Source organism: Terrapene carolina, unplaced genomic scaffold, assembly GCF_002925995.2.
Source record: "Terrapene carolina triunguis isolate 2854851 unplaced genomic scaffold, T_m_triunguis-2.0 Scaffold141, whole genome shotgun sequence".
Classification (NCBI taxonomy): domain Eukaryota; kingdom Metazoa; phylum Chordata; order Testudines; family Emydidae; genus Terrapene; species Terrapene triunguis.
In genome coordinates, this window is record NW_020664492.1 from 5072104 (window position 1) to 5084131 (window position 12028).

Genomic DNA, 12028 nt, shown 5'->3' on the forward strand with positions numbered 1-12028 from the left:
CCTTGCTGTGGGGCAGGGCACGCTGCTTCCATGGGACTCCCATCTTTTGAAAGGGACCAGAAACTGAAGTGGGGTCTTCTACATGAACATTAGGGAACCAGTCATCTAAGGTACAGAGCTCCTGTCGCTCCCATTAACTGTTAGGAGAGCTACAGAGATTCAATACTTGAGAAAGCTAGACCCTTAGCACTGGTGCCCTACTTCATTTTAAATGCACACATCACACTTTGTGCCGTCTGTAGAAAAGCAGGTCATCTGAGTTTAAGTCAATGCCTGGCTGGGGGCGGGCGGAGAGAAAGCTTTTAAGATCACATAAACAGCAGCTGTTTCAGGTGGAAGCTTTAGAACTGACAGTGTTTAGGAAAAGCTGGTTCAGGTTAAAATACGCATCTGAATCTTTGCACAGAACTTCTTAAACAGGTGGGGGGGAATAAAACCCCAGTGACTTGTAATCAGGAGGAGGAGAATGGCACACTCTCATTTTTTCCAGCACTATGTTACCATAAGGAAATCTCCAACTAGCTTCACTGAGGTGGCCACAGCTGGAACTGCAGAAACTCGGTCTGGTCATTCCAGAAAGAACGGACTCCTTGCTCCTGCTGGCAGCTTTCAGACTGTAAAACAGAGCAGTGTCACTTTCAGTGCATGGGGGGAAAGTATCTAAGATTATTTTTAGTGAATTGAATGAGACAGCATGGAAGGAAACAGCCCCATTCATTGGTGATGGTGAGCACAGTGTTGTAGGGACTGACTGGGACTGTGTACACAAGGGAACTTGTGCCTCCCAAGCACATCATCAAAATACATGGGCCCAGCTCTGCATTCAGCCCACCATGTAGTCATGGGATAACATTTGATCACTCTTAACTTGGGCTGCATTTGATGTGATACCGTTCACAAGAGTGATAAGACACTGAGCCTATCACCTGATCCCTCCAATCCCCAGGAAGGTGATGGTTGCCTTATTTTGTGTCCTTACCCTCCAGTAGCCTTATTTTAAATGGTCAGGGCTCAAAAGGGTTATTTCAAGAATTAAAAGAGTAAGTTTCTAAGTAGTCACGCACGTCCCCCTCCTAGCTACCACGCTAGATTCCCAAGGAAGAAACCCCCCAGCATTGGTTAGAGTTTTTAGGAAGCTTTTAAATTTGTATTTAGGCAATAAGATCTTTGAAAGAAAAATGAAGCACCAAAACCTCTATATGTAGCACAAGGCATTTCTTATTTGGGGAGTTGAGGGGCAACAGTTCCTGTTAGATTCTACAAATTCTTACATTTTGAGTCATAGGACCTATACTTTCCAAGGGACATGTTCCCCAGGTGCCATGGAACCCCTACTGCCTGATGCCCCTAAACTTCTAAAGGAAGTTCTTTTTCTGGCTTTTACACCTTTAAGGGTTATATTTTCAAGTATTTTCTCCCTACAACCATAAGGGTTCTTTACCTTTTTTTTAAAAAAAAAAAATGAAAGCAAATATTCCAGCATATCTGTATGACCCAGGGTCTAGGACATTAGGAAAAGCATCAAATATTACAAGACTTACCATAAAACCATAAGCCTTAGTAACTTCTAAGTTATCATACATTTCTGAGTTACATTAAACTGCTCAGCTGAAATAGCCCCTGAGGGCTGGAACAAACCCCTGCCAAGACTAAGCTCTCCCAACTAATTACCTTTACTAGAAACAATAAAGCCCTAAGTATTTTTACCAGGGGAAAAGATAGCCACAAAATTCTGTCTGTTGGTGCTCAGACACCATTTTGAGTCAGGTGAAGAGGGCTAATTGGCCAGAACCTGTTAGGGGGTGGAGCTAAGGAACTATAAATCTTCCTTCAGAGCTGAGGCATTCACTCCATTCTGGGAGATTAGTCTAGAGAGGAACTGTGTTCCTACTCTGAGTAGTTGGGGCTATGCTGGGTTTTTGCCTAGGGAAGGGCTTGTTTTGGTTCTGAGGGACATGCTAGTTTGGGAGGTTTAATCCAATAAAGGTCTCTGTTTTAGCTCTGAGGAGTTTATTCCAATTTAGGAGTTTAATATGGCTTAAAGTTTATTTTAGTTTAGAAACTTACTTTAGGTGAGCTGCTTTCTCTGGCTTGGAATTCTAGCTTGCTCTAGTCTTGAGAGCTAGAGAATTCCAGTTAAAAGGTTGTAGTTAGAAGGTTTCCAACCTCTTAGGGAGGCCTTTATAAAGGCATACTTATTTCTTCTGAAGCTGGTAGTGGAGTCTTGTGATCTAAATGACCATGTATCCTTGGAAGTCTTAAATCAAAAGAATTTATTTTTCTGTATCTCTAGTGGACTCCATTTTTTCTTTCTGTTACTGCACTTATGAGTCCAAGCCGTTCAGCACACATCTGACCAGTACAGTAGGACACTATAGTTTCCCCTTTTGACCTGAGTGGTTAGCCAATATTTGAGGCCTTGCAGAGTTGTAGCTATTAGGAGGAGAAATTGATGATGGAATCAAATATTCCTTTGATGCAATCCTATTTATTTACAAAGACTGTACACAAAGTCCTATTTCCTGAACACAGTAGGAAACAGCAAGCAAGGAAAGTACCTGCTGTTTATCTCCGAGTCTGCCCCCTCCGATCAGTTCCATCTCCATGGAGCTCTGTCTCTCTGCGCCTTCTCAGGGCCATGCTTTTGACCAGGGGTCAGCAACCTTTCAGAAGTGGTGTGCCGAGTCTTCATTTATTCACTCTAATTTATGGTTTGGTGTGCCAGTAATATATTTTAACCTTTTTAGAAGGTCTCTTTCTATAAGTCTATAATATCTAACTAAACTATTGTTGTATGTAAAGTAAATAAGGTTTCAAAATGTTTAAGAAGCTTCATTTAAAATTAAATTAAAATGCAGACTGGTGGCCAGGACCTGGGCAGTGTGAGTGCCACTGAAAATCAGTTTGCGTGCCGCAGGTTGCCTACCCCTGCTTTTGACCATTTATCTTGCTTCTTGCTGTCTGCTAGCTTTTCCCCCATTTTCTGCCTCTCAAGCCCACCCTGCAACCAATTCCCTAGCTCCTGTGTTTACCACCAGTCCTAGGGAAACCCCTCAGATCACATGGCTTGCCCTGCTCAGGCTTCACCATGTGGCCCAGTGCCTTGGGCAGTAACTTCCTATTGTTTCCAGCTATCACTACATAAAGCAGCGTTTAAATGTTCCTTCCATTTAGCCTGAAGGAAAGGGGGTTTAGCACATCCAGCAGCTTTAATCAGGTCTGTGATTGTTTATATATTGAAGACCCGCTTGATGGCAGCTACTAACATCTTCCAGCATAACACTGTTACAAATTGCTTTTATCATACAGTTTTGACCACCTCACCTGTTCTCTGCTAACTAATCTAGCTCCCTTTAGGACTTATTCTCACATTCTCCTAACAGGCACCATTTCTAAAAAGTCAGTTTGCCACCAAGACATTCCCTTCTCTTCCACAACTGTAACTTTTTTGCAAAATGACACTGTCCTGAAGAACAATACGCAGCCTTGCACCAATCGTAGTCTTAGAAACAAGAGCTTTATGCCATTAAAGAGGGGAGATTTCTAGGCTTCACAGAGACAAGTAGCACTTGCTGCTGCCCTGGATATCACAAGATATCAGACTTAAAAAATGGCACGTTTGTTTGAAGAAAAGCTATTTTAGGTCATTTTTAGAGCCATTTTGTTCTATGAGTCCTGCACAGTCCATATGTATTGTTATACATGGCTTTTCAATTGAAAGGGTACAAGAAATCGTCCCAAAATGAGTGCTTTAAATTTTTTTTTTTAAATCTGTAACACACGTCCATGGGCAGAACATATGAGGGATTGGTTCAGTTATCAAGATTTTATGGCCACTTTATTAGGATGACCTGCATAGCCCTTGGCTTTAGCATTCATAAGTGATTCTTCCATTTCTAATTCTTGCCAATAGAACCTTTCCACTACATCATCAGTATTCTCTGTGTGTATGTACACATGCACACACACATTCAGCGAAAGTAATATAGCTAATCACTGAAATTTTCCTATAAGCAAATCATTTTAGATCTTGACCAAGAACTTTATCATCTGCAGTTGCTCAGATCCCCCATACCATACGCCACAGGCTTCAGTGTGACCAGTCAAGCACAATCAAGATGGCATGATGGCTGTAACTTATTGCCAGCACAAGATGAATGATCACTCAGGTCAGGGCAGCCTCCATACTGTGAGCTGGCCTTAACCTGGGAATTGAAACCGGTCTGAGACTTTCAGTCTCATAACGGCCCTGGAACTGAGGAACCACCAACCATATCTGAGAAAATAAACATTCCTCACCTAGAGCTAGGTCATGTTAGTACAGTACATTTAATAGACAGCCCTTGTTCTCCTCTCAGGCAGCTGTCAGGAATTAGGCAGAGGAAGGTGGCCAATATATTAAAGTGCTTAAAAGCAGGAAGAGAAATGAGGCCCTCACATCCATCTATTGTAAAGTTGCCACTTGAGCATCCTGAGTCTATGGCTCTTAAATGGGTTATGCTTATCTGATTCATGTAAGAGAAGGGCAAAAACAAGCATTGTTAGATGAATATCTGCTGGGTGCATTTGATGTCTCCTGAGAACTTCCAGGACCAACAGCAAGTCATTCTCAGCAAAAGGCCTTGATCTTTGGAATTTGTTTCCTGCAGCCATCTACCACAGTCTGGGATTAGTGACCTGGGTCGCTTGGGTCCATCAGATGTAGAACTAGTACATGAGGGCAGTGCAAATGCATCTAGGTGACTTTTGTAACTTACTGTCAGGTTCCTGGATGATCTGGTCCCGGGTACCAAATAAATAAACCAGTCACACAGCATGATCACCAACAAAATTATTTACAGAGTGTCAGACTGTTCTGTCAAGTGTGATGCAGCACAAAAACATGCAAGACCCTCTTTGATATTTTTTGTGTGTGCGCGTGTGTAAAGGACAAGAAAGAGGCATGAAACACAGACCCAAAAAGCATTTGCTTTTGTTTGCTCTCTGTCCAAGTAAAGCGTTTCAGTTCTTCTGAAGCCAGCACCATCCCACTGTCTGCCTGATAATCCTGAAAAAGATTAAAAGCCTATTAGGCATTTAATGAAAAAAAGTTAATTTTTAAAAGAATCACATTCTTATTGGGTCAAATTTTCAAAAGCAACTTAGGAGTTGATTTTCCATGAGATCTGGGCTTCTGAGTGCCTATGTTACTTTTGAAAATGGGTACCCATTGTGTGGCAATAATGAACACATGAAATGAACACGGCTGCAACGTTTTAAACAAAAACACCTATGAAGTGTCCAGCTCTGTTTCCAGCAATCCAACTCACTGTGTTTGGTCAGCCACCCGTGCGGCCAGCCCATGGGACAGCAGCAGCAGGGATGGGGGAATTGATATGGCAAACCTGAGCGTGGAGCTGAACCTCAGTCCATCCCCTAAACGTTTCAAAGGTTTGGTTTAATTCATATACGTACCCCTCATTCACCCTGCTCCTGTCTCTCATCTCCCTCTCTACAACTCCACAAGGCCTAATAATTTAGGGAGCGGAGGAGGCAAATGTTGACTCATAGAGGGACATATTGCCAGCTTACCAGGCTTCTAGCGAGCTTGCCTAAAATGGAGTAGAATTCAGTTGCTTTCTTCTTTACTGATACAGAAGTGCAACCACAAAACTAGAAATCTCACTCTGCATGGTCAGGCTGCTCAGATGAAGATGGAACACAGGACACCAAATTCTCTAGTCTGTTGACTACACCTTCATATCAAAGGAGAAGGTGGTTGCAGGCCATGTTATGGAATCCGGTGGTCCGTTCTGTTCTTCGTTTTCTTTCTTCAGATCTTCGCCTATTACAATATTGTTTATAAACAACCTAACTTCTAAGAGCAGACAATGCTGCACTGCACAGACACACGGACAAACTAAATGCCCCTTTTACAAAAAATTAAATGTAAATATATGAATAAAGAACATACTGTTCATTCTACTTGGAGTATCACTTACATCAAATACAATGGTATCCTTGGGCGAAAGCTCTTCAAAGGTATTTACCCTCTGGGGTGGCTTCATTTTGAAGGTGTTTATGTATCTATTCAACAAACAAGCAGAAAACAGATATCATCAAGAGGGGTTTTTTTTAGGAAACCTCGGCGGCTATGCAATAAAATGAGTTGTGCATAAATAGGGACTGTTCTTTCATTTTAATATTTTAAAATGTATTTACTTGTTTGACGGCTAAATGGTTTACATACGAAACCCATTGTATGTAAACACTCATTAACTTGTGATTCAGTGGCCATGAGGGAAGGCTTCCCCTTTTCCCTCTTCACCAGGTCTTTTATCATCTCTCCCCTCCCCACAATCTACCAGTAGATACCTCTCTGCGTGACTGTGTCCATATATCACTCCCTTAGCTTTGAAGATTTCATTACTGAGCTCAGAAGCTCTAGCAGCCTCTGCTGGCCCTCATCCACAACTGATAATGTGGGGGTTATCTACCTCAGAATGCACTGCACACTCCAGAGCATGTAGACTTTCAAATCAGTGGCAGATGGTGATGGGAAGGAATGTAGTGGGGGCACCTATTGGAGGGTTATACAGAGGTAGTGCGAGATTCATGGAGAGGCAGGGAAGGACCAGATGCCATTTCAGAATGCATGGAGGAAGAGAGGAATTAAGGGTGATCTTATTTAAAAAAAGTAAAGTTTTGAGTCAGATCATGGAGATGGCAGAAAGTTCAGGGTGATTTTTAATTGTTTTCTCATCCTAATCCAAACCATGCCTGAGGAGAAGTTTCCTCTACATAGTTAATATAAAGAAAAACCTCTTGGTATTTTTTCTCTTACCCAGCATTTTCAGTGTTTTCACAGTTTGATTTTGGAACTGAAATATCTTCACTCAAATTAGAGTTGACTGAGGTGGGACTTGAGTATGCAAATCTATCTGCTGTAAATATAGTATTCAAAGGGATATAGTCTTTGCCATCCTAAAAACACAAAAATATATTTAATTACAATAAAGACAGTCCAGGATATAGCTAGTGTATATACAGTAACATATTGATGCCATTTAGTTCAGTACCTGTTGCACATTTGCTTGAAGAAGATCCCCTAACCTTTCCACCAGTTCAGAAAATCTTGGTCGTTCATTGGGGTTCCCATGCCAACAGTCCAACATGATTTGATACCTGGGAAAATAGAAACAAAATGAGCACATTTTGTAGTAACGCACGATACGTTCCTCACCGGGGCATATCAAACAGCTCCAGGATTTTTATGGTAGTGTCATGTCACTAGATTTAATTATTGTTCCTCATAATGCATTAATCTGGAAAAACCAGAAGGATTTCTGCATTTTAACAAGAAAGATGTCCGGCATTACCAGGGACTGTTATTGAAAAGAAAAGAGCCAATCTTCAGAAAAAGACTCCTCCTTGGGGGCAATCAGAGGATAATTTAACCAACAGCTCCTAAAAGATATTTTTTTATTCCTAGTACAGCTTTAAACCATGGTATGGAGCATTTATTATCTGGTAATGGAAGGCACCGTAAGATGACTCATATGACTGTCTCACTTCCTTGTATTGGTCAAGTCTAGTTTTCCTTCCTGCAATAAAATATTTGAAACAACAAAAAAGTTCTTAAGTGTCAGTAGGATAATAAAATTAGCCAGTAGGTTACACTTCCAGAGAGGATTAAGTCTGGTGTGTATCCTTTTACTCGGCCTTCTGCCGTTTTTTGTAACTGTTGCTATTTAGAGTCCTGTTGATGATCTCAGTACGTGGGATGTGGACAAGGCACCATAAAAACCTTCATTCTATTTCCTTTTGCATAGGGAGACACGATGCATCCGATGTGTGTGCTTTCCCCAAATGACAGACGTGCAGAATAAAAGTGCATTCTGATTTCTGTGATTCATCCAGAACTGACATGATCAAAAAAAAAAATTTTCTCACAGGCCTAGTATGTTGTGACTTCTTGTATTATTCATTCATCAGATACAAGTGCAGAACATTTGTTTAAAGATTACATAGGCCAAGTGCTCTGATAGGACTCTATTGTCTAAATGTCAATTGTTGTATCTATTGAAAGCACTTCTCATCTTTATCTGAGATGAAATCAGGGCTCTGAAAGGCTCAGGTGATTAGTAACAGTGTATGGAGCCTTTCATCTCTAGGTCATCTACCCCGCGAGGCAGAGACTGAAAGTTGCTATCATTTGATGACCAATTTGGTGGCCTATGTAAAATGAGTCATCACTTTTAGTCCAATTCCTAATGGATTGTTGTCTGCATAGTTGATAAAACTGATGAAGACCACAGAAAGGCCAAGGACTAAAAAAGCCCGGAGACCCTTTCACCTTCCCTTACTGTTAGAAGTGGTCTCCAGAAAAGCTGGGGGGATGCTTGAACTGTTACTGCCCAAGTTAATAAAATGATAATACTTGGCACTTGTATGGTGCTTCTCAAGCAGATACGTTAATCATTATCAAACTTGGATGGATATAAAGAGGATATCCATGGATTTGCATGGCTCTGCATATAGGAAAAGTAAACTCACATTTCTGATGTTGCATATTCTGGGGCCCGCATCCTTGTGCCTTCTTTTAATCTGCTGCAGAAGTCTTCATCTATTTGCACCCCTGGATAAGGAGAAGCACCTAAAGGTAACAGTGTATGAATCAGTACTTGGACCGAGGTAGGTAGATTAAGTGTCTATCCATGTATAGTTCTAGTGTTATACCACTGAACACATAGTCAAGGGGCCTGAACTTGTAAGACACCAAGTGCCTTCAACTCCCATGGATGCCAACCCAAGTTACAGGCATTTAGGCCCAGATCCTCTAAGGCAGGGCCGGCTCTAGGTACCAGCAAACCAAGCACGCACTTGGGGTGGCACAACTCTAGAGGCGGCATGGCGGCATTCCCGGGACAGCACTTGGCTCTGGGATGGATTATTTATTTATTTATTTTGCTTGGGGCAGCAAAAAAACTAGAGTGGGCCCTGCTCGAAGGTATTTTAGAATCTTCGCTTCCATTGAAATCAATGTCCCAAGCTGTTGACAGCAATGGAAGTGAGGAGGCTAAATATCTTTGAGGCTCTGGGTCTGGGTCTTTTGAGGCTCTTGCAGGATCAGATCCATGAGTATTAGCAGCACTTGGCTGGATTTAAAGGAAACAAGAGCGATTCAGTTTTAAAATAGATACTCGATAAAAGGAAATGCGATTTATCTTCTCTTTATACCTAAGAACTGTTAGATTCCTCAATATATACAAATACTGCCCTAAATTCTAATAGACACAGTCTCAGCAACTCCAAATGTTCACACAGCATGAGTCAGCCTAAAAAATCATGACATTGGTTTATCAATCGTGATTTTTTTAAAAAGAAAATACAGCAACATTTGGGTTCTTTGCCTTTTGGTTTCTGAGAGCATTTAGGGTGCACTCGGGCCATTCAAACTTTTCTCCACAACCAAAAAGACTTTGAAACTTACTTTTAAAAAAATGAAAGCTGAGGTTCTCAAATAATTACTTGAATCCAGGAGCTGGGGCTTTGAGAGAAACACCAAACATTGCCATAAAACCACCAGAGTCGGCAGCACTGCCAACAACGTGTATTCGAACTAGTCAATGATTGGATGAGGGACTGCCTGGGACTGTTTCCTCTACTGTTGTGTCAGTCTCTGTGTTGGACCCAATTAAGATTCTTCTCTTCTGAATGCCGTTGTTTCCCTTTCAGTATTGATTCTGTAGCCTACAGTTTTCACTTAAAAAAACATTGCCTCACACAGGGTTTTTATTTCAGATTCTGCGCTCTAGTTCGTTCCACGGCATCCGTTTCAATGTTCATTCGTCTGCGCCTGCCAGCGTAAGTAGGAAGCAGCTGTGAACGGTGAAGTGCTGGCATTGTGTTGCTGAAGGGTCATTGTGGCTGGTAGATTTTTCAAAGAGTGGAAATAGACGGTGTCATTTTAAGCACATCTCAACACAGCGAAATTAAAGAGGTTCTGTTTATTGGGGCATTTTTGGTTTTGACTAGGTTTTTATTTGCTCTCAAAGGAAAAGTCAGAACCAATTAGGGGATTCTAAATCATTTGGAGCCAAATCCTAGACTCAGTGAAGTCAATTACACACTTCTAATGACTTCAGCAGGATCAGGGTTATGTCCTACGGGAATATTACGTGCATAGCAAAGGATCAGCGCTGCAGAGTTCACTTGCATGCATAGTCTCAGACTTCAGCATAACCATTCTCTTAGAGAAAAGGCTACAAGACTGGGCCCTAAGAGTTACACTGAGGGTCAAATCCTGCTTGCCTTATTTGCACAGACCCAGGGGTATTTCCATATTAAAATGAAATGTTCAAACATTGACTTTACTTTCCCGTCAAGCCCTCAGTCTAGGATTCTGTGTTTCCCTTTCAAACAAAGCACCTGAAACTAGTCAGGCTGTGTTCGCCTCAGTGGATCAACTGTTGTCTTATAGGGCGTGTCTTCGCAATGAGTGACAGAGAGTCTCGGAGCCCAGCTCACCAGACTTGACCTTGCAGGGCTTGGGTTACTGCGCTACAAATAGCTGGGGAGACATATCGGGTTGGTCTGGAACTCAGGATCTGAAGTCTCAGGAGTGGGAGTGGGCTTCAGAGACTGAGCTCCAGATCAAGCCACAACATCTACGCAGCTATTTTTAGTGAAGTTCTGTGAGTCCAAGTCTGTAGACCCAGGTTCTAAGACTCGCTGTCATACATTCCATAGACGTACGTATAGGGGAATTCTGAGCCGTGGTCTTGGAGGGTAAATAAAGGAGAAACTGTTCAAATATTTCGGTTATCTAGTTGTAATTTGTAACCTGGCACCAAGATTCAGTTATCTATTTGGAGGTCTTACAAAGTATGTATCTTCACATTTCAGTTAGAATCATAGAACCAGAGGGTTAGAAGGGACCACAAGGGTCATCTAGTCTAACCCCCTGCTAAGATACTGGATCTGTTGTATCTAAACCATCCAGGACAGATGGCTATCCAGCCTCCTTTTGAAAACCTCCAGTGAAGGAGCTTCCACAACCTCCCTAGGCACGTCTGTTCTACTGTCCTACTGTTCTTACAGTTAGGAAGTTTTTCCTGAGATTTAATCTAAATCTGCTAAGCTGTAGCTTGAATCCATTGTCTCTTGTCCTGCTCTCTGTGGCAAGAGAGAATATTTTTTCTCCATCTTTTTTTATGGCATCCTTTTAAGTATTTGAAGACCGCTATAATGTCCCCCCCTTAATCTTCTCTTTTTCCAAATTAACATATCCAGTTCCTTCAGCCTTTGCTCATATGACTTGCATTCCATCCCTTTGATCATTTTTGTCACTCACCTCTGGATGCCTTCCAGTTTCTCTACATCCTTTCTATACATTGGTGACCAAAATTGGACACAGTACTCTAGCTGAGGCCTAACCAGCGCCGAGCAGAGTGTACTATCACCTCCCATGACTTGCATGCTATGACTCTGTTAATGCAACCCAAAATTGCATTTACTTTTTTTGAAACAGCATCGCATTGGAGACTCATGTTGAGATTGTGATCCACCACAACTCCCAGATCCTTCTCAGCAGTGCTGCTGCCCTCCAGTTATCCCTGTATTTGTGCATTTGGTTTTTCTTCCCTAAGAGTAGCACCTTACCTTTGTTTTTTGTTGAATTTCATTTTGTCTATAGCTCAGTTCTCCAATTTATCAAAATCCCTCTGAATTTTAGCTGTATCCTCAAAGTGTTTGCAACCCCCTAGCTTTGTCTCATCTGCAAATTTGACTGTATGCTCTCTATTCCTACATTCAGGTCATTAATACAGATGTTAAATAACACTGGACCCAGAACAGAACCCTGTGGAACCCCACTTGCAGGGCCGGCTCTAGGCACCAGCCAAACAAGCTGGTGCTTGGGGCGGCACATTTTTAGGGGCGGCATGGCCGGCGCCAGAATGCCGCCCCTAAAAATGTGCCGCTGCCGCCCTCCGCTGCTGCTGCCTGGGAGGGAGGGGGAGATCCCGAGCGGCCGCGGCGCACGAAA

At 42.1% G+C, this 12028-nt stretch overlaps 1 protein-coding gene across 1 annotated transcript in view; it reads right to left on the reverse strand.

Annotated features, from left to right (window-relative positions):
- Positions 1 to 292: 292 nt before the first annotated feature.
- The window catches only part of LOC112124046 (vascular endothelial growth factor receptor 1), a 152061-nt gene continuing 140325 nt past the window's right edge, over positions 293 to 12028 (reverse strand). Inside the window, exons 25-30 of the mRNA XM_026653575.1 lie at positions 8536 to 8635; positions 7059 to 7164; positions 6824 to 6963; positions 5982 to 6066; positions 4956 to 5047; positions 293 to 614 (exon numbers count right to left, since the gene is read on the reverse strand). Of these exons, the coding sequence (XP_026509360.1) occupies positions 413 to 614; positions 4956 to 5047; positions 5982 to 6066; positions 6824 to 6963; positions 7059 to 7164; positions 8536 to 8635 (725 nt within the window). The 3' untranslated portion in view covers positions 293 to 412. The remainder of the gene's footprint in view (positions 615 to 4955; positions 5048 to 5981; positions 6067 to 6823; positions 6964 to 7058; positions 7165 to 8535; positions 8636 to 12028) is intronic.